The sequence below is a fragment of the Apteryx rowi genome, unplaced genomic scaffold (assembly GCF_003343035.1).
Source record: "Apteryx rowi isolate R43461 unplaced genomic scaffold, aptRow1 scaffold_165, whole genome shotgun sequence".
NCBI classification, from domain to species: domain Eukaryota; kingdom Metazoa; phylum Chordata; class Aves; order Apterygiformes; family Apterygidae; genus Apteryx; species Apteryx rowi.
Genome location: NW_020447919.1, coordinates 1,446,771 through 1,472,546, shown reverse-complemented (window position 1 = coordinate 1,472,546; position 25,776 = coordinate 1,446,771). Strand labels below are relative to the sequence as shown.

The window sequence follows — 25,776 nt, the reverse complement described above, 5'->3', positions numbered from 1 at the left end:
GGGCACGGCGGCTCCGCTCCGCTCCGCGCCGGGCGGGGCACCAGGAGGGGTGAAAGAGCAGGAAAGCGCCGAGTTAACGCAGGGCGCGCAGAGGTAGCGGAGACCTGAGGGAGCCCCGAAGGCGCCCGCCCGGGCACCACGGGGAGGGGCCGGCCGGGGAACGGGAGCAACGTGGGATTCGGACGGGCCTGGGGGGCCTGGGCACCCTCCCGGGTGTCAGAGGGGCTCGTGGGACCGCGCAGAGCGCACCAGGGCAGCCCCACAGCAGGGAGAGAGGAGCCGGGTGCACCGGCGGGGGGAACAAGCGTGGGAAAATAGAGAGCAGGGGGAAAGGGGCCAGTCACCTGTAAGCAGGGCCAGCACGCTTGTCTGCCTGAGCACCAGTCTGACCTACCTCCCTTACTAAATCCTTTTCTTAACTATTTTTTCTGTATTATCTCCCTCTCTATCCTATGCGCAAGAGCCACAAGGTCCAAGCGCCAGCAGCTGGAGAGAGGGCTGTGGGACACAGGGCCTGTGGGTCTATGTGTTGGCAACCGGGGGACTAGGGTGTATGCGTGAGAGGTCTGAATGCCCGCAGCTGGGGAGACCTGCGTGTGTTTATTTTTCCCCAGTGAATTTAATCCTGTGTGCATGTGCTTTTGTGTGTAATTCACTAGCAAACTTCAAGCTGGACTTAGCCAGCGAGTAGGTGGAGACCTGCATCTGGAGAGACCCAAAGCCTGAGCCAGTGATGGGTAAAGGGGCCTGTGCCCGGGCATGGCCAGCTGTCTTTGCACTGTGTGTGTGTATGCACGTGCACCTCTCTGAGATACATGCTCTGCTTGGCTACTGGCCGAACCTGCAAACAGAAACAGCAGTCGCATAGGTCAGCTGGGGAGAAAGGAACATCCATGTGCACCCCATGAACCCGGCTGGGCTTAGAGACTAGAAGGAGGAGTCCCCAAGTCCTGATGTCCACTGGATTTGGTGGCTTTCTTAACATCCTTAACATCAACCTTGAAGATAAAATAAAGCTGATCTGATTTTTATATTTGCATATAGGTAAATTGGCAAAAGTCCATGGATGTCCATTTGGCTTAGAAACTTTGCAAAGAGTGAGAATGAAGAATGTCTGCAACATATTTGCTTACATAAGCAGGTCCAATGTGTTTTATTTGTTGCATTCAAGACATGTTTCATTATGTCCTTCACAGCCAGGGTAATCACACATGTAGGCTTCTTCTAGATAATTTTTTTTTCCATTCAAAAACATCCAGGCAAAATGTAATATCTTTGGATATTTGTCCAGGGTGTCTGATGTCCTGCAGACAAGATGGAGCAGTAACAGTAACTGCAGTGAGGCAGCAGGACATATGGAAATCCTGGACATGCACTATACCATGAGCTGTACAGTATGCATACCATCATCATAGCACACGTGTAAAACTCTAGTATACCTGGGAGAGATCAAACATACTGCATCTGCACTATACTGATAACATGTACCCCGGACACATCAGACTTACTGCATATGCTGTGCATACTGAATGCACCCATATCTGTCTGGGAAACCACCTGGCAAACATGAGGAACAACACAAGCAGTGATACAAAGCATAAGCATGAACATGTTCACTTCTTCTGTTTCCTCAGCTTGAGTTTGTTTTTAGGTCAGTTTTGAAAAGTAATACAAGCACGTGTAGATTGAGCAGATTCTTTTGTGACTGTCTTTAGGCCTGTTACTGGATGCTGGAAGGTGAAATGCTACAACTGTTCAGCAAAAGCAGCAGCAGCAGCTTCTGCGGCCTGCTGTTGCGTTAGCACAAAAGTAGAGGTGCAGCATAGGTCTTAGCAATTTAGAAGTTAAGCATAGATCTAGCTTATATGCTGCTAGTGGGTGTCCTTACAGCTTTATGCTGGGAACTGGGTTCCCTACCCAACACAGACCTCAGGTCGGCCTCAGAGTCATAGGTGGGTGGATGCGCGAGGACACTTAGCTACTTGCCTATTGCCAGCCAACCGGAACATGCTTGGCCTCCACAAATACGGATATTTGTACATCTGGGCTTACAAAAGACCCCTGAAGACTCAGGAAGCTGCTGGCAGACAGCACATATGGAAGGGAGGGCTGGAAAAAGTGCTGTCACTGGCTGTAGAGGTTTACCTGAAATCCCACCTTTCTTCTATAACTTTCTTTCCAACAGCAAAGCAGGCGTCTTCCTTCAGAGAAGGTGGCCAGGCCACCGGAACAGACTCACTGAGCACTGAGAAAAGAATGGGAAAGCTACATTTGATTCCTTCTCTTGCCTGAGGAGCTTTGTACGTGCTTTCCGCAGTGCCCTAACAAAAGGGTAATAAGAGTAGAGTGGACCTACCGGCCATTTTATTGAAACAGTGCAGAAAGGAATTCAGGATTTACTGGACCAGAGAGAGGGAGCATGTTTGGGCATGTTTTCGCAGCTGAGAGTACTCACTGGGAGGGTGCTTCGGGGCTGTTTCTGTACTTCATGTTCTTTAAACAGCCCTTGGATAAGGTATGGAAAGAGTCCTGGGATTAGGAATGAGAACCCATGGGTATTTGGCAGGCGAGTCCTGTGATCGCTAAATGACGATCTCATGCTCTCGCTTTCTTTTCTTCTGCTTTCCCAAGAGCAGAGGAGAAATCACAACTTTTCTGCAGGAAGATGGGACTCAACTGAGCTAGTGCTGGAGCTGGATGTAGGTCGGGTTGTGGTAGGACAAGGCTGCGCCTCAGTGTATCAGCTCTGTCATGCAGGACTAGATGAATGTGATCAACCAGCTCGTGGACCCTTCACAAGGTGCTGCCACACATGGGTTCAAGTGACACCGTGCCAGATGAGACACCTCTGTCTCATTGCCATGGATGTCAGGCTTGCTTGGACCACGTGCGGCCTCTGCAGATCGCTTAGCACAAGCATGTTCTCACCAGGTAACCTGCTGCCCTGCAGCTGCCTCTGTGCCACCATCTCACCTTGTGGTGAGCACTGAGATGCTCACCCCCTAGTCACAAGTGGTAGCTCCTTGGGTTTACCAGGGGGCCAGTTACATATGCCTATTTTTACTAACATTACTCTGTAGATTAGAGCTTCACTGTGCAAACATGAACTAGTGCACTCTCTTCAAGCAAATATCAGTGAACCCAAAATAGGATTGGTGTTGATGCCAGTTGGGCTCAACTTTTAATTTCTACTTCCCAAATATTTTTTTACAACTATGTTAACATGCTCACCTATTTGCCAGTGTAAATGGTAGTGACATGGGCACTTCAGTGAAGCTGCAGGGTGAAGAGCTTTAGAAGTAAAGATCCCAGGACTGGGAAGGTGAGAAATGTGATACAAGTATGAGGCTGGAAAAAGATGCTCCCTGGTATGTGGTGGGAGGTTGGAGAAGGTAGRGGCAGAAAGTGGAGAGGGCACAGGAGTGGGGGCCTGGGCAGTGGCACTGACAAGCTGCACCCCATGCTGCACAGACCCCGAAAAATCATTGCAAGTGATCCAGTAGCTGCAGCATGATGTTGGTAGATCAAAATCCTTGATAGCCTTCCCATCCCTTCCCTTGAACAGGGCACTTCTCCACAGATTTCCTGTTATCTCGAACCTGAACCACTAAATGAGGGCAGTTTAAGCAAAGTTACTAAACTGCTTAGATGATGTCCAGAGGTCCCTTCCAACCTCAACCATTCTGTGATTCTGTGATTCTGTAAAAATAACATATGACAGTAAACAAACTAAACAATAGTCTTAAACTAGTTATTTTACAAAGGAAAACAGTTTACTCAGAAATATAAATTGGGAAATTAAAATAAAAATGGGAGTGTTCAGAGATAGCTGTATCTCCAGTGGTAACACAACAAATACCTATATCCTGTGTTACACAATCAGAAATGCACTTCCAAAAGCAAGCCTCTAAYGATTTCTGTAAGGCATTGGCAATTTTTAAGTTCCCTAGGCCACTATGGCATGACTAGACTTGTTTCACTCATTCTGGAGCTCACTAGCTGTTCATAATTTTGAATATTTTAGACAAGATTCCTACTGCAACTAGAAGATTTGTATCTATTTTTTTGATCCCTGATTAAATATACCCAAATCCTGGGACTTACCAAATCACAGTAGACTTTTCAGAGGTTTATGACTACAACTCCTTTTTTTAACTCTTCATCTATTCTATACAGAAAGAGCAGTACTGACCAGGCAACAAAATATTTTACATTGTTTATTCCAGCAGACAGTTCAGGCCAAACTTTCCACTGATGCAAATTTTTGTAGCTCCACTGAAGGCTGCTCTGTGATTTTGATCTATGACTGCAGCAAAGTGCCTTCTGAAACACAACCTTTTTTATTTTGCTTGGGAGGGCAGTGTTCTTGCAACTTAACTTCTAAGACATACCTTGCAACTTCCAGGAAAGGAGAGAATCTGAAGATCTTCTTATCAGACTAACTACTATTTTTAGAAATCTACACCTCTGAATTTCTGATACAATTTGGACCTTGGCAGATGTAAATGTCTTGTTGTATTGGCACTTCCTTTAAACTTGCTATATATATATATAATATATGTATGTGTATATATATGTACACACACACACACACGTGCTCCTCAGCATCTTTTTACTGAGCTGAAAGTATATTCAAGGTGTGCAAATATCCAGATATTCAAAACTGACAGTATTTAACCTCAGTACTTTCCCTGTACCCTGGGTAACTGGACTAGGTAACCATCTTTCTGTATAAAACCCCTTTTCTTCTACAGCTCTTTTCTTTCCTTCCTTCCTTTCTGATAGTAAAGTCCCTGGAAGGATGACTGAAAAGTGATTTGAATTCTGATTCAACAGACCTGTACATTATTAGGATTCCAAATTCCCAATGACCTGAAACAAAGAGCTATATTTGTTTGCCTCACAATAAAGGGGATAGTTTGGTGCGTGACCCTATGAAAATTGGATGAACGTGTTTGCATTTGCTGTAAATGTGATTATTATCAGGGAACACAGTCTGTCACTTCTAATAGCCCTGAGAAGTGCAAAAGGAGAAAATAATGAATGCAGGTGTTCACACAAAGCTGTTATATAACTGTAAAGAGATTTTGATGGAACTAAAATTGTAAGAAAAACTAAGATTATATTTTTGTCAATTTTTATCTTACCCAAATAATATGTGCTATTCATATTGGTAAAAGACGTAGGAGTAGCTTTTCAAAAGATCAGAGAATTGTGTTGAAAAGTTCACAGAGAATTGTACAGAATGATCCATCTCAAACTGTGTCATACAGCATCCACGTACCGCTTGTACTTTTAGACTTCAATGTTATTTTCCTTTTTCTTCACTAGAGAGAGTTCTTCCCATTATTTTCTCTCAGCTGACTATATACTGTTCACAATGCCATACAYAATTAATTAGCTTTTTTTTCCTAATGCCTCGTTTTACTGTCACCAGATTACATGTAGTTGTTAGATGAGTCAATGAGACTACTCTATTAATAAATTGACATTGTTATTATTACCATTGTGTTTGAGGGGCCAATGTGTGAGGTTCTAAAATGTGGAGAAAAAGTTGCTTCAGGATTTCTCTGCAGAAATGCATTTGCATGTGCCGCAGAGATGGGCCCACATTTGCACAGAACTTCCAGTATTTAAATACTTGCAGCTGAACTGTTGGGAGAGATCATGTACATGATCCTGGCCAGCCCCAGCTGTGAAGTAAAACACATTCACTTGCCTATCTTTTCTCAAGCATGTGTCTGCTCCGCTACCATGACTTGCACTGTAGGTTTATGATACACTGCTGCCAGTGACAACGTTGCCTTCAGACCTTCTTGCCTTGCCCTTTCGCTTCTCCCCTCCCCAACTGCTCATTCCCACCCACAGTAGGACATCCCATCACTTGTGTCCCAGTGTTTTGTGGGATGGTGTTATACAATCACTGACTTCACCTGAGTTAAAAACAACACACAAAAAAGGCTTAGGGTGGGAATTCCTTTAGCTGCCATCTCTACTGAAGTTGATGTATCATGAAATTGGGCCTCAGCTAAAGCAGGTAATTAGACTGTTAATCCAATCATGACTCAATAGTATGTGATCACATGTCCAGACCCAAAGACAATAAGGCTTCTTTAAGATATTATATGTATTCTTTTTTGTAGAAGGGACTTAGAATGTCTCAGATACACAGAGTTTTTCTCATTTTCCTCCAGGCCTGAAATGATGAAGTTGCTCTCTACATTTTTGAGCTATGGCAATGCTCTACCAGTGACTTTTCTCCTACTGCTCTCACTCTCCTAATTTGTTCTTCTAAATACCATTATCTAGTGCTTTCTTACACAAATCAGAGATATATCAGTATATCTAATTATGTATATAATATATATAACAACAGATATAACAACCTTATCAGTGTTTTAGGAGGTGGGGAGAGGGAGAGACATCCCCTTGAAGACGAGTGCTCTCCAGATTGAATTACATTATTTTCCTCTCAGTTGGAAATTTTGCTTCTGCCCTGTCAATAGTCAAAGTCAAAATCAGGGTAGCATGGGAGAAGCACCAAGGGAGGGGGAAGGGCCTTGCTTTTCCAGCATGCCTGGGTAGCACCCAGGGTCTCCATTCCCCGCCTGCTCATGTTCACTGCCCAATTGAGCAGCGGCCTGGAGAGCCCCTGAGCCAGAGCAGTACCAGACTCACCTGGTAAAGGAGCTGTTCCCCCTGGCTCGGCTTGGCCACCAGGGCGGGCAGGAGAGTAGGATGGGGCAGTGGTGGCTGCTTTTAGAGCAGGGAGACCTCAGTGGGAGAAATACTGCTGTTTTTCCTGAGTTTGGCAGCTGCTCTCCAGATCTCTGCATCCTGAGACGTGTGTATTGGAGATGGTGGTGTCTGCTGCTTCCCTTGGCTCTGTCACCTCCTTTTATTTCTGCTGTTTAATGGCACAATCATGGAGAGGAGCACAGCAACACATGCAGAGGAGGGCAYTGCTTGGCCTGGGTGCCAAACCATCTTGCTGCAGTACTGCCTGAAGTACCTTCCCCCATACTTTAATTCTGAAGCATTTGCATTATAAACACCTCTCCATTCCCAATTGCTGACAAATTTTTAACAAAACAGTGGCTGTATAATACTGTTTAGGGAATCTTCATAGGATCAAAGCCTTCTCTTCCTTCTAGTGCTGCCTTTATCTGACTCGAACCAGCCCTTTGCCTATATAAAGGACTTTTTATGGACCACAGACCCTCAGGAGAGGCCTTCATCAATACAGAAGGGAGATTTGGAGGGTGAGGGACAATATTGTGGAAGTTCCCATTTCTGCACAAATTTCCCCGCACAGAGATCCCTTATTCTCCACAGATCTATGGACGTGATTTGGGCCCCAAGGACTAAAGTCTCTGACAATCAGTTCTTTAAGAAGTGCAAAATTTTTTTTTTTGTTTAAAAACACTTCACATCGCTGGAAACAAATAATTTTACAATCTCTTAAAATAAGTATTACATTCTCTTCTAATTTGGGGGGGGCTGAAGTTGCAATGATACCCTTGAAAACAGCTCCCTCTTCAGGAGCTGTTCAGGGTTCCCAAAATTTGTAAGATACATAAAATACAGATATTCAAACAGAATTGCACTGAGAATTTCACCAGGTCCACTGAGCTTTATATTCTCTTACTAATATTTTCAAAAGTAAGAATATAAGAATATTGTACTTGACCACAAACAAAAAAGTAAGAGTTTAAAGAATGAAAAGCAAAGGCACAATTTGACAGTAGGAATAATAGCAACGCACCTGAGTGTTATGACACAAAGAGGAAAAGGAACAAGAAAAAAATGAAACGTGGAATGGAGTTTACTTACTATCTGCCAGTGATAAACAGGAATTTGAAGTACACTTCAAAACTGATTTCATTTTACTCTGTAAAGGGCTGAAAATTATTTYGTTTCAGTAAGTGAAATTGGACTATAGGGAGACATCAAAATAAAAATATTAGTTTTATATTATTTTTATAAATAGTACATTTATTACTTATATGTGCTTAACCTAGAAATTATTCCCAGAGGACTTTATAATTAGAGATGAAACAACGTGTTTGAGATTAATGTGGTTGAGATGAAACAATGTGGTAGAGATGAAACTGAGTTTCAGTTGGTATATTTATACTCCACTTAACCTTGATGATTTTTTTTCTAACATACCTTTATCTCATCTTTATCTCAATGTTACCAGGTTAGACCATGATCTAGGTTCTTAATCTGACCTGTTAAAAACTACAGTTGTTGCCCAGTTTCTACACAAGAAAATGATATTAAGGATTATGATGTGCATTTTGACCAAGAGGTGCTTGTCATTGGAAAAGTCATACACTTCTAAATATTTTGGTCAGGTGCATGATCATGTACCAGTAAAAAACCCTGTGTGGAGACAGCCATACCAGTAGAAAGGTATACCAGTATATTGATATAAATTATTTCATTTCCTTATTTAAAATAAGCTATATTAATATAAGCATTACTAGAATAACTGAATCCAGTATATTTTGGTTTTGCTTTTTCGTTTTTGCTGTTTAACCTATGTTGGCAAAGGCATCAAACTTCCTAATGCTAACAAGCATAATGCCCTCCCGTGCTTATGCTGACCTAGGCAAATCTAGAAGGGTTTTTTTGCTAGTTTTGTAATTTCATTAGAAAACATATGCACTGGGCTGCCTTTCTGCTGCTATGTCCTAGGAGTTATACCAGCAAGTTATATCAGCAAAAGGCCTACTGTTGAGTTCCCTGTGTCTCCTTATTTGCCGTGCAGGGCACTCACTACAGGGTACTTTGCAATATATTAATATTCCTATCAGAGAACTGTGAAATTTGGACTAGAATGGACTGTGGATGAGGAACAAATCAGCTGCCATATAGTTGATTTAGAGGTATCACAGTCAGTATTACTGTTGTGCAGTACTGATGGATTAGGCTGATTGACTGCATACAGAAGTGCCAAAGGTTCAAGGGAGATGATGCCTTGTCTTATATACCACCAGCCCTCCAAAGTTACAGTGCTGTTCACATTCCCTGAACACTGATATGGAAGGTGTTTGATTATGGAACGAGGAACAAAGCTCTTCCTAAAAATGTTCGCTCACTTAAGTCCACATACTGGAAAACACTGTAATGTTTGTGCCAGAGGACAAAAGGAATATTTGTACTAAGATGGATTTAAAATTCTCCTAACAGAAAAGGGCAATTTCCATCATCTAGTTCTGTAAGCCAATGCAAAACAAAATCCTCTCAGCCAGAAACATAGCGACATTACTGCTTTCCAGCCTGAGTTTTACCATAACATGATAGTCTTTTGTTTCAGACTGGGACTTGTGAGCTAGAAGGTGAAATATTACATTTCAAAGTTTTTTACTTTTGTCCCCCTTCCTTTGATTTCCTCTTCTTGATAAGTGGAGAATGAGTTGATCAGGAGTAACCGCATATAAGGCTGATGTTATTTGCCCCAGGACTGTAAACTAAGCATAGTAGCAAATAAGGCCATCAAGAAACCCTTCAGGAGGTCAGCCTCACGCTCGGTTGGCCTGTGTCCTCTTCAGCGTGGGAGGACCGATGCGGTTCCTCTTCCCCCCGTCTTGCTGCTTTGCCCTGTTGTGTTTCAGCTTTCACATACCCTTCGCGGAGATGGTGATGCAACTGGAGTCCTTCCCGACACAGATACTGGAAAAAGCTCGGCGGGACCCCCAAGCAGCATGATAGTATTGAACTTTTTAAACAAAAGATCAGTGGGATCTGGGGAGACTGTGAATGGGGAAAATCCCCAGTAATCCCCTGCTCCGTAGCCACTCTCATCCCTGTGGGGGTGAGGGGGCTGCCCCCGGGGAACTCGCCCTGTGGCAGCAGCTCATTTTGGGCAGGGTGCTGAGACCCCAGCTGTAGCCCAGGGGTACGGGACCCGCTGACCCCAAAAGACCCTCAGCCAGGAGTCCTGGGCCACTTTTCACTGCTGTGGGCAAGGTAGGCCAGGCCTCACAGGGCATCACAGAGCAACACATGAAGCTACGATGCTGAGTATCAATACCGCTGYTTCCTTGCTGTGCCCAGATAGGCATCAGCGGGGCTTGCCCTCGCTCCTCCCCACCAACCGCAGACATCCAGGGTGTCTTTCCCAGACGACACCATAGGATTTACCTCAACTTTTCTTGGCTGAAACTTTGTTTTATGTTGTGACCATGCTCTTAGCTGGCAAATGCATGTTCATAAAGGTATTTTTGAAGACGATTGTCCCCGGGGCCCACTGGGCGGTTGCAGGGTCGGGGCAAGTTTCCCTGCGGGGTGGCAGTGTGGGATTGCCTGGTGGGATGCCCCTCGGGACAGCGAGGGGTCGGGGATGCCTGTGTGGGACAAGGCCGTGCAGCGGAGCACCGCTGCCACCACAGCCTGCCRTCCCCGCGTGTGCGAGCGCCGGCGAAACGGCGGAGAGCCACTGCCGCGTGCCTGGAGCCCAGCAGGCAGCCGAGCTCAGGCCTGCGGCCGGGGCAGGCAAGGCGCTGCCGAGAAGGTTATGTTCTCCCTACTGTAATTATTTACATCATCTTTGTGACAGAAGTGACAAACCCCACAGGGGAAGAGAGGCCCAGGCCACGGCGCTTCCCTGATGGGCGCCCGAGGTCTCCTGTCGGGCTGCGMCGGGAAAAAGGGCATTTAGAAACCGCGCTGTGCAACACGCGAGTGCTGCCCACCGCGCGGAGAGGGCAACAGGTGCCCCGACGGCCACGGCCGGGCCGGCGCCGCCGCTCCCGCAGGGCGGGGCCGGGGCCGCCCGCGGCGCTCGGCCAGGCCCCGCCCCCAGCGAGGTGCCATCCAATGGCGACTCTCCGCTGCCGCGCCCCGCCCTCGGCCCGCCCCCGGCTGGCTAATCGCCACTCGGCGCAGGCGCGGTGGCGCCCGGAGGAAGGGGGCGCGGGCGGTGTGGCGCGGCTCTCGCGAGAGTTGCCGCGCGGGGATACGCGGTGCCTTGTGGGAGTTCCTTCCTTTTTGGCTGCCCGGCCATCTTGGCGGCGCGTCTGCGGTGAGCGGGGCTGGGCTGGGGGCCGCGGGCGGGCGCAAGGGGCCGCGGGCGGGCGGGCACTAACCGCCTCCCCCTCCCTGTGTTCCAGTTCCCGCCCGACCCGGCGCGAGGCAGCAACATGGTGGCCGCCAAGAAGACGGTGAGTGGGAGCGGGCCTCGCCGGGCTCACGTGGCGGCGGCGCGGGCTCCGCCGGTGGCGGGCGCCGCGCGGGAGAGGGCGGTGGGGCCGCCCCGCGGGGCCTGCGGGGAGGGCGGGCGAGTGGGCCGGGGGCGGCGGGGCGCCCGGGCGCTGCTGGAGACCCCTGTTGCGGCCCTCGGAGCTCGGGCCGTGCCCTCCTGCCGCGGGCTGCTGGCCGACCTGCGGCCTCCGCCCGCCGGCGTCTCTCTTTCGCTGCTCCTGCGGCTCCTGCGCGGTCTCGCGTGGTGCTTACAGGGCCCCTGTGCTATAGCCGCAGGGAAGGGGAGCTGGTGCCGCGTCCYTAGCGTGGGTAAGGGAACGGTGCAGTTCAGCTCTTGCTATGGGCGTGAGCTTGCGTTTCTTGCCGCCTTATGTGCTTACCTTACTCTTAAAGTTGCGCTGGCAGGTGTGGGTTTCCATACTAGGTAGTGGTGTGCTTCCTTGCATGCAGAGTTACCTGTTTTTGTAAGCACCCTGCTGTTCTGAGTACTTGCTCATATTGCATGGGATTGCTTGTCTGCAGTGACAAATATAATGCTCTTAGTGTGAGTTCTGGGACACAGCGTACTCCAATCCTGGCTCGGGTTTGCCTGGTAGAAGTAGTACGTATTTTGACAAAGGTTGATCAAATACACCAGGACATGACTGAATAATTTAGATAGCCTTGATAAAGCGTTAAGGAGTATTTTTTCTATTTTAAAACACATGGATAAAGGATATTTTGATGATGATGCTGGGGAAGAGTAGTATCAGTTTAAGTATGGTATCACCCTTATCCACTAGCCTTCTGTTAATATGGGATGCTGGCTTTCTTACTCTGCACTGCACATAACACTAAAATTATGGAAAGAATGCTTATATTTGGAATTTCTGCATCCTCTTATATTCTCTGCCATTTTGCAAAAGGTAAGGTAGCATATAACAATGCTTTTCTACCTCTCTTTCAGAAAAAGTCGCTAGAGTCCATAAACTCTAGGCTTCAGCTGGTTATGAAAAGTGGTAAATATGTGCTGGGGTACAAACAGACTCTGAAAATGATTCGACAGGGCAAAGCCAAGTTGGTCATCCTAGCCAACAACTGTCCTGCTTTGAGGTAGGTGATAAATGAAAACAACAATTCTCTTTAAAACCAAGACAGGCGCTTTGTACGGATGCAACATGTAGTAAGCAGCATGAAGTACAGTGAAGTGTTAATGCAAAGTACTGGCATATTCCAGAGTGCTTGAAGTAAAAGTGGAGAAAAAAATTAGGTCTGGATATGTTAGAATGCTTCCCAGATGTTTTCCTTTTTATACTAGAGAGAGTTTGCATTACAGAAGATATGTTTTCATGCTCTGGTAGCATTCACTGAAAGTATAATAGAATGGGATTAATCCCCCCAAAAGGAGTATATTGGAGTATATTGGAAAAATAATTTTACGGTTAGGGCTACAGTAAGTGACACTGTGTTAGTGTTTGAAGGTTATGAAGTTTGCTCACATACTGTCTAAAATAAGTTCTAAATTTAAGTTCCTGGCCAGTGAAATTGTTTTTTTGTCAGTGAGATCTTTAAGTTCTGTCTCCTCACATGTTCTGTCTTGTAGTTTTGAGTCCTTTTGTCATCAAAGGGTATTGACAGATACAAGAAACTGGCAGATGCAGTAAGGTAATATAGATGCCTGAGAAAGGGCAGCACTGTTACAGTTAATGTGAATCTGAAAAGAGCTTGAGGAACAATGTTGACCACTAGAATTTCCTGGTGGAAGTCAACAGAGAAGGAAACATAGGTTGACATTTAAAAAAAAAAAAAAATATATATATATGTATATACGCAGTTGATCTCACAGCCAGGGGCAGCCAAATCTGTTCAGCATCTCACAACTGGGTATCAGCATCAATAGTGGGTCATAGTTTATGCAGTTGGCATAGTTCCTACTACTTTTCAGAAGTCTGAAAGTCTTGAATACCCTTCTTTACTGTACAAATAAGTGTTTATGTGTAGGAACAACTTCAAGGGTTAAAACTGAGCAGCGGGCTTGCTGCTGCACATCTTCAGCATGCTTCTGGATAAGGGTTCCAGAGCTGAAACATGATTTTTGTCTGGCAAGAAATAATATGTTTTTTTCTGAGTGGGAGGGAAAAATGCATAGGACTTAAGTGTGGTTGGAGTTAAAGCTACTCTGACTGTATTAAGAACCATCAGAATTGTTTTTCAGTACTTTAATACCTAGTTTTTGAATTTCAGAAAATCGGAGATTGAGTACTATGCTATGCTTGCAAAGACTGGCGTCCATCATTATAGCGGCAACAACATTGAATTGGGTACAGCATGCGGAAAATACTACAGAGTGTGCACGCTGGCTATCATTGACCCAGGTATGTATCTCTGGTGATAAAATGACCAAGACACGCAGGAATCAATGGTTCCTTCATTGACCTCTTAGCAGTGCTGAGCAAGTAATACGCAGGAGTAATGTCATACTTTGGTGTCCCTTTTTGTTGGGCTTATCTTTAAATTTCCTCTGACTGAGACTGCGATCTTATTTAATGAGTCCTAGGTCCTTAAAACCTGGAATTCTTGCTGCTTATGTTGGCATATAACTCCTTTTACTGATAAACCCAGTGAGTGTGTGTTTTGTTTYCTTGTCTATCTGTAGTGAGGTTTCAGTGGCTGGGAAGAAACTTTACAGTATATGTTTTTGAGGCCATCTGCTAGAGTACCAACTTGTGAGACATGCTTTCTGCATCAACTTCTTTTGACCTTTGTTAATCTAAGACAGAGGATCTCTATAATTTGCTGGATTGTGAGTTGTCCTGCTTCCCAGAATGACATATAGGAAAAAAAGCTATATATAAGGGGATAGTTATCTAGCTCCAGGGTTGAAGATTACATTAAATGTGTTTTACTTTAAAACAGTAAATCTGTGCATAATTACTGTGGGTTGGTAGCAGCCTTTGTCCCAGGCAGTTGCTTCAGTTCTCCATGGAAACTGTTAATTAGGTGACTTATCCAAAAACTTCCGAAGTGAAGTCCAGAAACTTCTAAATGAAGAATCAGATTCTTTTTCATTGTTGTGTTTGTTGACCGAAAGCATTTTAATTAAATGCATGTGTATGGATTTAATGGTTTCTATATTAACTTTCACCAAATGTTCCCCAAGTAAAATCAATTTGAATTCACTGGGGTTAATATATTTAAGACTTATTTAGCTTTTTTGTATTCAAATACTAACTGTAAATTTCATTTTGAAAATGTTATCTTTCTTCGTGACTTTTTTGTCTGTCATGTTAGGATCTTTGTTAAGCTACTTGTAAGCTAAGGAGCTGCAATTAAATCTTCTCCATGTGATTTAATGCGAATATTCTCGCTGTCCTGATATTTTAGTGATCAGGGGAGGCTAGACATTCGCTATATTAAACCTATGCATTATGTCCCCCAGGACTAGATTGCTGTTCTAGTGCTGGCTTTGTAAATGCTAGTGACATGTACATAATTATCCTGAATATATGTTCAATTCTGTATGGATTAGCAAAATGCAATTACAAGTATTTTTATCAAGCCATCAAAATTCCTTGATTTGCTCCTAAACAGATTGTCTTTGCATTACTTCTAAGCTTTTCCTATTTGTAGAATCAGTGTTTGTTAATATTGTGTGGTTTATTCTTGAAAACAGATCTTGCTGTGGGTCCTCTCGTAAGAATATATTTTTGTTTTACAGGTGACTCTGACATTATTAGAAGCATGCCAGAACAAACCAGTGAGAAGTAAATGCAGTAAAGGTGTTCTTTCTACAATAAAACTGGTTACAGATCTGTTTTAAGAAAAAATTGCATTGTATTATACCTTTGCTGGTTTTAGGGGACAAACTATATAAATGAAGATTCATTATCACTGCTGTGTTTCCTGTTCTGTTAGAAATACTTCATGGGACAAAGCTTGCCTGGTGCTTTCTCTAGAAGTTGTGCATCTCAAAAAGAATAATAGAATAAGAATTGTTTGTGGTAAGTATGGTATCAAATCCCAACAGGACAGTGCTTAGATTTTGGTTTTGGAGTGCTAACACAAAGTAAGTTTTTAAACTGGTCTGTTAAAATATGAATTCACACTTAGTGTGAGTTACAGGAGCAAATTTGTGATGTTGGGGGTGGGGSGAGGAATCCAAGGGTTTGCTTGTAGTAAAACTAATTGAAACCATTTTATTAAGTCAGTCACAAAGTACTAATAGAAATGGCAAATAGTATAGCTGCTAGGCATGGTGTATACCATCAATAAGATATGAAGTTAACTTCTCAAAGCTGGTCTGAAATGAATCCCTTTTTTAGCTTCTGAAGATGGCATGTTAGAGACAGGTAACTTGAAGTTCTTTAGTCACTCTTGGTGAAGGTGTTGGTATCTTCTGCATTTGGGTCAGTTTTGTCTGAGACAGTGGTTGCAGGATATTTCTTACTGATTATTAAATGTGGTGTCAGTGCTTTGCTGACATGTGATAAAAGGAACAGTGAACAAAAACCTGTATTTACCAGCATCTTCACAGAACTTGCATTCTGTTTGCCAAAGTATGTTAAAGCACAAGGTACCTTTTAAAGCCAACTGTGCACGCTCATTAGCTTCTCTGAGATCACTTAATCTAGCCTCTGCTGCAACTACCTCTGTTTCCAGTATAGAACAGATGAAGTTGTGAACTACCAATTAGAGATGGACAAAAGGTTAACTAATGTGTCAGAACAAAGGAGGAATTGCTGGTATCCCTATCTATTAAAGCCAAGATTTGCATCAGTTCAGGAAATAGTTCAGATACTGCTGTTGGTCTGAAAGTAAAGCTAGCAGAAAAGTGCAGTCACTTCCAGGTGAAAGGAGAAGAACTTCAAGGCACTTCAGTCTGCCAGAATGGCTGGAAGTAATTTGCTGTTTTCATTTGAGTCTTAGTTTTTGACAAACAAGTGTGCTGCAAGTTGCATTGCCAACAGAATGGCTTCATAAGTAAAACGCTGGTTGTGTTCAGGAGAGTTCAAGGATGACTGAAGCTGACCAAGGCCTGGAAGAGTAGGGAGAAGTAACCTGGTCTGGATGTGGCAAGAGAAAAGGTACTTGGAACTTCAGATTGTAATGCCATGATAATCCAGCAGGCTTTCCACCTCGCTTGTTTACTTTCATCATAGTTCAAACACAAGTGTATAAACTTATGTTTTCTCTTAAACTGATTTCACTGATCTACACTTGATGGAAAGGATATATATGAAACCTTTATGCTGTGAATGCTGCCACACTTGTTCTGTTTTTAAATATGCGTGTGTGTATGTATATCTCTCAACACAGATACAGTGCTTGAAATAGGGGAGCCAATGGAGGAGGGAAGCCCAGAAAAAACAAGCCAGATAAATAGTATTCATACCCTAAAAATGCTTCAAAACAGGGAGGTTTCACTTCAAAAAATAACAGCTTTTTTTATTTTTGCATAGCTTATTTCAGCTGTTCTACTTAATTAAAATTTTTGCTAGTTAATGAATTGTTTATACATATAAAACTTTTCAACACTTCTTATCTGCAATCAATGCAAGACAGTACATGTTGTATATAAATGTGAGGGTCCAAAATATTTTTTTCAACTTCAGACACAAAGATTTGTTAGTTTACTTTGAGCTGATCTAACAAAATAGCTCTTACAACTTTGTATAAATATACAGTGTAGTATATACTTTACATTTTCATCGGTATCTTAGTCTGTTTTCCAAGTCTTCCATTCTCTTCGTCATTTCTTCTAGTAAACAAAAGTTAAGGAAAGAGCTATTGAAAGTATTTATTAGTAGAAAAACAATCTGCCGGATACCTGTTAACAATTTTTTCCCCCCACTCAGAATTTGAGAGGATGAAACTCTAAGATGGTACAGTAATGTTTTGGCAGTCTTTATAGCTTTTTCTAGACTCTTCATACTACAATATTTAGCTTTTTAGAAAGATTTATTTTCAGAACCATGTCCACTGTAGTATTCCAGCTTTTTGCATTTCTTTATCACTGTCTGAATTGCTGTGTGATATGGGAGAGGGTTGGAGAAATTACTCCTGGTTATGAGTTTGTGGTCCATAAATTTGGTCTTATTTTTCCTCTTTTGTACCCCTCCCTCTCTGACTTCCAATAGTTTGATATCTTTATTTTCTTGTTCTACTTTATTCAGCTGAGCTGAGAAAGCTGTGTGAAGCCCTATTCATTCCCAGGAATGCCTCTCAACAGGGATTTCAGGCTGCTGCTTTTTAAAAAAGCTTGTGGTTCTGAAAACTGTTGGCCGTTTTCCTCAATTTTAAAGGGAAGCTAAATGTTTATCATAGTTAATTCTGTGTGGAAGCTGTCTCACTTAGTCACCTTCAGAACTATTTGTAAGCTCAGAGTAGATCACAAAACCTTATATAGCTCCATGACTGCAGAAGGAATGCCTGCCAATCTTTTTATCTTCCTGGCCTATGGTGGTGCAGTAGGGTGTTTTTGTTTTTACAAAGAGTACTTGGATCCTCTGAAACAGTGGTTTTCAGGCAGTGAGATGTGGAATGGAGAATAACAAGCCCCGGGGGACACTAGGACTGGCTCTGCTGAAAGGGAGAAGCTGCAGCAGTGAGAGGCTATGTACAGCAAGCATCACTTCTCTGATAGCAGTTCTATAGATTTGAGATGCTTATGCCTGTTGGAGGAGGATGTACCTGTACTGTTTACCTCCAGAGCCACAATAATGCTGTAAAGCTGGAGCTAGAGGAATCTGAGSGGAARAAGGGACCTAGCAACAAATCCCTGGCAGTGTGGCCTACTTCTGAAGGACTGAGTTGCTGTACCCTCTGTTCACTGCTTTTTCTAGTGGAATTTACATTCCTGATTTGAACATTACAAGGTGTTACACAATGAAGAAGGGAGAGGACCTCACTTTATGTATATCTAATAGCAGTAAAGTTCTTAGGTGGGCAAGTTAGCTAGTTCCAGGTCAGCATATATGTAATGTACTGACCTTACAGTGAAGCTGCATTTGGGAATTGGAAGCTTTTTGTGCTCACTTCTTTCTTTCCCCTTCCTTTGCCAGTGCTTCTTTGTTTTCCTGGCTCTTTTAAAGATTCCAGCCACGTGATCCTTACACCTCTTTCCCATATGTTCAGTAAGTTCATCTTTTCTGAGTTGCTGAATATCGCATTTCACTTGCTGCTCTTCTGGGCTGTTCATCTGAGGTGCTTCTCCCATCGAGGCACATATTCATTAAATATTCTCCTCCACATTACCTAGAACTTGTAATAAGGAGGGGTTATACCGCTACAAGCTTATGCGGGTTAACCTCTTGCTCTAGGTATAACACCTGCTCTAGGAAAAAACATCTACATGGAATTCTAATGTGCTAGTTAAATGTTACTTTGCAGGCAAAACTACAGAGGGCTCTGCTAGCCTGACTTGACAGACTAACTCCACAGGTGCCTCTTTCTGAAGCTGTTCTTGTCTAGGAAGTACTTAATTATGAGTTATTTAAATCACTGCACTCTTCTGTGCAGAAAATAAGTCTTTATTGGTCTTGCACACAATTTTTACCAAGACTTAAATAGAAGAGATGTCTTCTTACTAGTTAATTTGATTAGGCATAAGCAGCTTTCATGAAGAAAATACGCAGGAATTTGCTGCATAGATATTGCATAATGCAAAATACTGCAGAAAGTTGTATTGCCAATTTACTGCTGTTTTCCTGTGAGACATCTGGTGGATGTTACAGGTATTTTAAAGGCTTCTGCATTAACTCCCTTAAAAGTCACAGTAATGTGCATCCTCTTCCTCCAAAAAAGCCAGAGATCTGCACTTAACCCCTTCTTACTCTACATGTGTTTGTGTAAAGTCAATCAGACCCCATGTCCTCTGAATAACACTGACACTCTTCATTTGGAATATTGTTTTAACTGACTCATAGCATCTGGTGCTTTGCCTAGCAGTTCAGGAGAGAAATGTCTCTGGTATTCTGATGTAATGGTTTCCTGTAGACAGTAAATGCTATTTGGATACTATCTGAAGAAGTAAAACAACCAAAGCAAAGAATATTAGACTTGAATTTTACCAGTTGTTTCTTTGCTGTTCCTGAAGGTGTTCACTGTTATGGATTATTCAAAATTAYGATCCTTTCTAATATTTTGGTCCCCTCTCTGAAGGAGAGGTGGATTTCAAGTCTTAAAAGCCTTGCTTCTTGGAGTTTTAACATTACTAAGTAGTTCAGCTTTTCATTAAAACAGACTGGTCTGAGCCCATGGAGAAAGTTTAGGCTTGATGGGTTATATTAATCATTTCTTTTAGCCTGTCCCTCTCATGTGTGTTTACAAGAAAAAATTAGTCTGAAAGGATATATCTCTGAGTGAGTTTTTTTACTTCAGTGGTTGCATAGTTCTGGAATGTTACAAGATCTTCACATTTGCACTGGTCTTTATCTTTTGAAGCTTTTGCTGAAAAACAGTCAAGCATACACTTAAAATACTGAATAAATCCAAAAAGGTGGGGGAGAGAAGGACAAGGATGTCTAAATGCAGAATGGGTTTAATATAGCTTCCTGTTCTCAAAACAAGTCAACATCCAAAGTAATGCTATGGGAGACATATTATAAATACTGGAAAATAGTACATGACACTTTTTAGCCTATATATTCAAAGAGAAGTCTGGATTATCTAAACAAAGATAACCTGATTACCTGTTGTTCTTGTTGAGTAAGTATGACTGTCTTCAAAAAGATATTTATGGTGTACTGCAAAATTGGGACAGGCGAGGACATCTACGATGGCTACTGTGTCTGATTCAGGTCCTGCAGGAAACCCCCAAAAGATCTAAAAATCAAACCCACTTCACTTAAGATTATACAGTATTTTTGCCACTCACATGCATTGAGTCTCCTTAATGAGTGAGTAATTTCACTGGTTGCAGTGAGGATCATTCATGGAGAGGACTAGCGATAGAAAGATGTGAAGGAACCAAGCTGTTAGGCTGTATCTACTGCATATGCAATTTTAAGTTGTGGGTTGCAGAACTGAAAGGGAGTTGTGAGGTTTCTGTGAGGTTTTATGACTTTAGAGCTGATGAAACAGAAGTGATTGAAAGCTGACATGCTTTGAAGCACAGAGTGTTGCAATACAAGTTTCCCCTTGAAGTAATTAATTTGGATGGTGTAAAAATGGAGCATGCAGCCATGCATTTATTATAGTGAATCTCAGAAGTTGTTCTGTACAAAGCAGAGTTGACTTGCAATAGAAAGGAGAGGGTTTTTTGGGTAGTGGGGGGAAACAATTCTCCCATAGGTGAATTGCTAGGGTTTTCTGCAGAAGATGGCATGAAGAGGCAACTTAGCAAGGATCTGGGGGAGAGCTAACCTGAAGAATCTGGAGCAGTCTTATGAAGTGTTCCAAATGATGGCTCCTGCTGGTGAGGTGAATCTTGCAAAGCTGGCAGAAAAAAATTGCCAAAGGAAATGAAATCATAAAAGGAGCAATAAAAAGGTTTTAATTCCCTAGAAACGGAGGTGTTTCTTCACAGTAACTTTTTCTGTTGGTGCCTCTTTCATAATACAAGGGGAATGCCTCATACCTGTGCAGTTTGGAAGAGGTCCAGTGTCCATGGAAACTCCAGAACTCACCCTTCAGCTGAGGTTTTCATAAGAACTCTTCCAAAACTAGAAATGCTTCAGCAGCAGCAGATTAACAGCAGTGAAGAAATTTGAAATTACAACCTACTTTGTGTCCTTTAAGTGAAAATTTGTTACGTTTTATTGTTATCTATCAGTTCTATGGGGTGAACTGAATGAGAAGAAAAACTGTGTACAGAAGGAAGAAATTTCTTATTTAACTTCTTGGTTTTCTCCTTTCTAATGGAAAATGTTCATCAGAATCAGTGCGTTCAGGTCAGTGCAGTAGAATTTTTGTAACACTAGAATTACAAGCAAAAATACAAGTTTCTAATTCATGAATCAACCTTTGTAGAGTAGGAACTTATTTTAGAATCCATGTAAGTGGTTTTTTTAGTTAATGGATGCCTAGAGACAAATGGAAACCTGTTTTATATGTACGTATAACCACCTGAATGGGTATTCTGCACGTTTTCCTCCTCCTGCCCCAAGAGGGTAACATAGAGGCAGCTTTTGTTTCTTAGAGGTTTTTTTTTTCCAACAAAATGAACACTTTGCCTTCAGTTAACTCTGGAGCTCTTGAGGGCCCGGATGAGCTGAAGAACATCAATTTAACAGCTGCACATCTTAATCAGCAGTGCTAGGGGAACTGATGGAGCATCTAGGGCTCTCTCCCTACTAATCTACCCAGGATTCCTTCCACTGAAAGTGAAAGCATGAGGGAAAAGGGGATGGTGCAAACTCTCCTGACATGCCCTCCAGATGCAACAGGAAGGTGGAAGATGCTTTTGGGCCTCACGGTTTTGTTACAGCTGTTTGGAACTCTAATACTGTTGGTTTAGTGAATCTTAACAGATACACAGCAATACACAGATGACCTAAGTGGCACTGGGAAGGAGATGAGCCACTCAGTGTGGGGCCTGGAATGACCAAGCATGAACAGGAAGAGGGAGTGAGCAGAGATGAGTGATTTAGTAAGGAGACCAGAGTTCAGTGGGAAGAACCAAGATGGACACACATATGTCTAAAGGCATGAGAGAGAGTCAGCTGGTGAGAGGAATGCTGAGATCTCGGAGAAAATGTGCAAGGCAGAGAGGTGTGGAGTGAGACCATGTGGTAATGAAGCTGAGTGGGTGAGGAGTCTGACATAATGAAGAAATGGAAAGCGGGATGGTGAAATTCCAAGTGTAGGAGGGAAGAGACAGGTAAGAAGAACCTATAGGGAAGCATTTGATCCAGGGCAACAAATTGATCTAGAAGTGGTTTAAGAGCTAAAGGCTAATGGGGAAATTGTCTAGGAAGGGCAGGGGGACTGAGATGGAAAGCCTGGACACTTGGCTTGCATAGACAAGGAAATTAGGATTCAGATGTAAGGGATAGGAAACAAGACTGATGCATTGGTAGAGGTGGGGCAGAAGGTCTCAGGTTTGGGATGGGAATTAGGCTTTTCAGAATACTCCTCTTCAGGCTTCAGAATCTGGTTTGGACAGATCTCTGATCTCATAACTTCTATCACAGCTGTGAAAAATGAGACAAGTACAGACAAAGGTTGCTAATGCTAATAGAGTCCTTGGCTGAAGTCAGTGCAATGAACGTAAATATTCAGATCTTGTTGGGGAAGCATACTAAAGTTGAGTGGCTGTTTTTAGTTTTCTGTTTTGGAACAAACCCTAAATATGTTAGAAAAAGCCTATGAGAAAGTGAAAGACTATGTCTTCAAAAGCAGTGGCTGTTTATATGCAGCAGTGATATAGATCTACAATTTGGAAGGAGAAGAGAATGTTAACTAGCAGGCTGTTAAATAAGTACTGTCATCTGACCAGGGCTGGGGTCTTGTGATAAAAAATGTGTTACCATTTAATTAAAGGCTCCCATAGCATATATGCTCAGAACAGGAGAAGAGGCAATCATGAGTGCGTATTATGTATGACATTGCTGTAGCTTTTTTAGCGCTTTCATTCAGAGCAGGAATGAACATTGACCAAGGCAACTGATGGAAACCTCCTAACTGAATTCCTCTTAGATGCAAAAGAGACCCCCTCCCCCCCTTTTTTTTAACTACTACTCATTAAGAATAATTAATAGTAAACAACTATTCTACCAAGCTGATGCTTTCTTGCAAAATGAAAGGAAAAAGCCTTACCCCAAAACAGATTTAGGGGGGCTCCTTTACTTGGAAACATGCAGCCTATCCACAGCTGGGATTGGGGATGAGAAGCTTAGTCAGTGGAGTCCATGTGCTGGCTGCATGAGGGTCAGAGGTTCCCTCACTGCCCTTGCAGGCTGGAGCCTCAGAAGTCCTCAGCTGAGGACAAAGAGAGATTGAAGTCGAAATGAAATTAGTGTTGTTGCATAGAAGGGGAACAAATCTAGGCTGTAAACCAGCCTAGAGAGGAGAAATTGAACTTTCAACTTATGTTACAGGTTTGGAGGCAGAATGTCTGGTGGAGCGAGCTGATGAGCAATAGGTAGTCCTGGAGTGTCCAGAAAAGGCTGGGCCAGTCCTGAATTCACAGGTGTGAGGCATTGCCTATTGGTGAGACTGGAGGAGGAGGGAAGCTGTGAGGCACCAACTCTGCCCAGTTACTAGAACTGCGGTTTAGAAACTGCCACAAAGGGGCAGGATTTACTTACTTTTCATGTGGCAGGTAATACATTTAAAAAAAAAAAAAAAAAAAAAATGGAAAATTGTGACAGCTAAAAACCCCTGCAGGTACCTGAAGAATGTATTACCACCACTGAGCTCTGGGGTTTGCTAATGAGCAAGAATTATTATACTAGTTGTGCCAGATAATTTTGGCTTTGGAATCTCCCCAGCTTTTAAGATGACATGCTGTCATCAGCAGATTATCTGCCTAGTAAGAAGGTTAATGAACAAACTTGGTTTCATATTATCATAGTATTTTGTATTTCTCAAAGATGGAGCTAGAAGGTTCTTAGGACTAAGGGAAACACAAGGGATATGCAATCTGTGAAACAATCCCAGATTCTGTTTTCAGATTCTTCCTAGACATCTGTATGAGGGAAAAATACACTCCTTATTTAAAAAAAAAAACAACAACACCTGTTTGCATTAAATTTTAAGAAAAAAAGAAACTAGTGAAAATTAAACCATTCTGTACAATTCTAATACCCACTATTATTCAGTAACACTTCTGAATTTTGCTTCAGGTACCAGTTTGAAAGTACAAGTAATACTGAGTCCTGGGAGTATGTGAGTGGGAGGGATACACTGTCTTCTCTCTGCTTGCACAGGGTTCATCTCAGCTCACATTCCCCTTCCCCTTGCAAAACTTCAGGAGGGAATGTTTAGAGAGAGGCTGTTTGTGCCGGAGTGAGGAAGGGTGCTTTCTGGAATATAGGCTCTACATTTGTGGCACAGAACTTGGAGTTTATGCACAGTTTTTGTATTTTGAACTCCTTGTATTTTTGAAAGTATATTCCATGAATTAATTCTGGTGTTCTATAAATGTGCACAATAGCTCTTGATAATTCGTTCTGCTGTATTTTAGGGTTTTGCCACTTTTCTTGAGCAATTGTTTATTCTCATTAAGACATTATAAATCACTGACTATTTTTTCACATTCCCGGTGAACTAGATCATGCTGCTTTGGCTGGGTGGGGTTTAGTGCAGGGCTGACCTAACTGTAGCAAAAAGAAAGGGGAGGGAGCAATCAATTCTCCTGGGCTCAGAAGTGTATATTTTATGCAACCTTTGTGAAAACAAAGAAAAGGAAATTATTATATACCTTTTCCTGGATTTAGATTAAGCGTATATATTCCTCACACTCTAAAGGGCAGAAATATTACCTTGAGTTACTCGTGTCTTGCAATATTTGTGACTAATGGCCTATATTATGACAGAGGTCATATTGAATAAAACTAACTGTCCTTTCAGGCCTGCAAATAATCTATATGCATTCATTCTTCTGTCTCAGTTAAAGTAGAATACTGCTACCTTCACAGATTTGGACTCTTAGCTTTTCACTTATCTCCTCCATGGCTGTGAAATCCTCAGCATAGAAAAGATGTTTATGTGATGGCTCAGAAGCAATTTCCAGCAGTTCTTCCTCAATTGCTTTTCCTATTCCAACAGCATAGATAATTATACCTAGATTCAAAAGAAATTGCACATAATTATTACATCAGCAATTTTAAAGCCTGTTTCTCTATGAAAGGAAAATATGAGTATTAGTCATTTTATATATAGAGCGAGGGAGAGTGCAAGAAGTGCATGTGCTGTGTATCTCCCAAATAGTGTTTGAACAGGCTTAATATGCTCTGGTTACTTAACAGTGTGTAGAAACTCACTGCTTTGTAGTAATTTAACAGATAATTTTCAAGTTTAAGAAATGGCAGTTGCCTGGCCACTACTGATAGTAAATGAACCCAGAAGGAGTGCTGCAAAGCATCCAAGAGAAGCATACATTTTAAGTGAGTCTCACAGCTGTACTGAAAGCTCCTGGTTYGTGTGTGTGTGTATAGGGGTGTGTGATAAAGCTGGCTCATGGGGAGATCTGATGTGTGTCAGCAAGTGGGACAGACTCTTGAAAGAAGCCAGTAAGTTCTGAGAAAAATAAAAACATAGTTTTTTCACTGGAATCCTCAAAGCATGTTGAAGCTAGATTCCTGCATCCTAAGGGACGCTAGTGGGCTGGGAGACGCAGCAAAGGGAACCCAAACCTACGAGGGGAGGAAGAACAGGGGAAAATAATTGACTTGTGGGGCTAGGAAAGAAAGAGCCTTYGAGCAGGGACACTCGGTACAAGCGTCTCCACTGCAGATGTGTTGGGGATGGAGGAACAGAGAAGTCACGGTCCTTTTCACTCTGATAGCAGGGAAGAAGGAAAAGGTTTACACTCCTCTCACCTGGCAGATTTTAAACAAGGAGCAAATACAAAGTATGGCAATCTTCAGTATTCCCTTTTTCAGCAGTTAACTAGAAATCTTTTATTCTGACGAACATTTTGAT

General features: G+C 42.7%; 2 protein-coding genes, 1 long non-coding RNA gene and 1 other non-coding gene across 5 annotated transcripts in view; 3 read left to right on the top strand and 1 right to left on the bottom strand.

Moving 5' to 3' along the window:
* The first annotated feature begins 10,901 nt into the window (after positions 1-10,901).
* On the top strand, positions 10,902-15,081 carry RPL30 (ribosomal protein L30). Of its 2 annotated transcripts, none has more exons than XM_026060168.1 (5): positions 10,902-11,032; positions 11,121-11,171; positions 12,158-12,303; positions 13,435-13,565; positions 14,909-15,081. In XM_026060168.1, exons 2-5 carry the CDS (start codon positions 11,151-11,153, stop codon positions 14,956-14,958), a joined length of 348 nt encoding a protein of 115 aa, XP_025915953.1. In that variant the 5' UTR covers positions 10,902-11,032; positions 11,121-11,150; the 3' UTR covers positions 14,959-15,081. The 2 variants fall into 2 exon arrangements, with proteins under 2 accessions (XP_025915953.1, XP_025915952.1); XM_026060167.1 differs by lacking the exon at positions 14,909-15,081 and adding an exon at positions 13,847-13,920 and having other exon boundaries at positions 10,975-11,032.
* LOC112963260 lies at positions 14,543-14,677 on the top strand. The gene has a single exon (XR_003252551.1). It is a non-coding gene; the product is annotated as a small nucleolar RNA SNORA72 (small nucleolar RNA).
* A 97-nt stretch (positions 15,082-15,178) lies between the features above and the next one.
* The window catches only part of MATN2 (matrilin 2), a 69,007-nt gene continuing 58,409 nt past the window's right edge, over positions 15,179-25,776 (bottom strand). The window contains exons 22-26 of the mRNA XM_026060166.1: positions 24,763-24,915; positions 20,554-20,625; positions 19,881-19,991; positions 19,543-19,632; positions 15,179-16,951 (exon numbers count right to left, since the gene is read on the bottom strand). Of these exons, the coding sequence (XP_025915951.1) occupies positions 16,896-16,951; positions 19,543-19,632; positions 19,881-19,991; positions 20,554-20,625; positions 24,763-24,915 (482 nt within the window). The 3' untranslated portion in view covers positions 15,179-16,895. The remainder of the gene's footprint in view (positions 16,952-19,542; positions 19,633-19,880; positions 19,992-20,553; positions 20,626-24,762; positions 24,916-25,776) is intronic.
* Positions 19,657-23,495, top strand: LOC112963259. The gene is made up of 2 exons (XR_003252550.1): positions 19,657-22,009; positions 23,229-23,495. It is a non-coding gene; the product is annotated as an uncharacterized LOC112963259 (long non-coding RNA).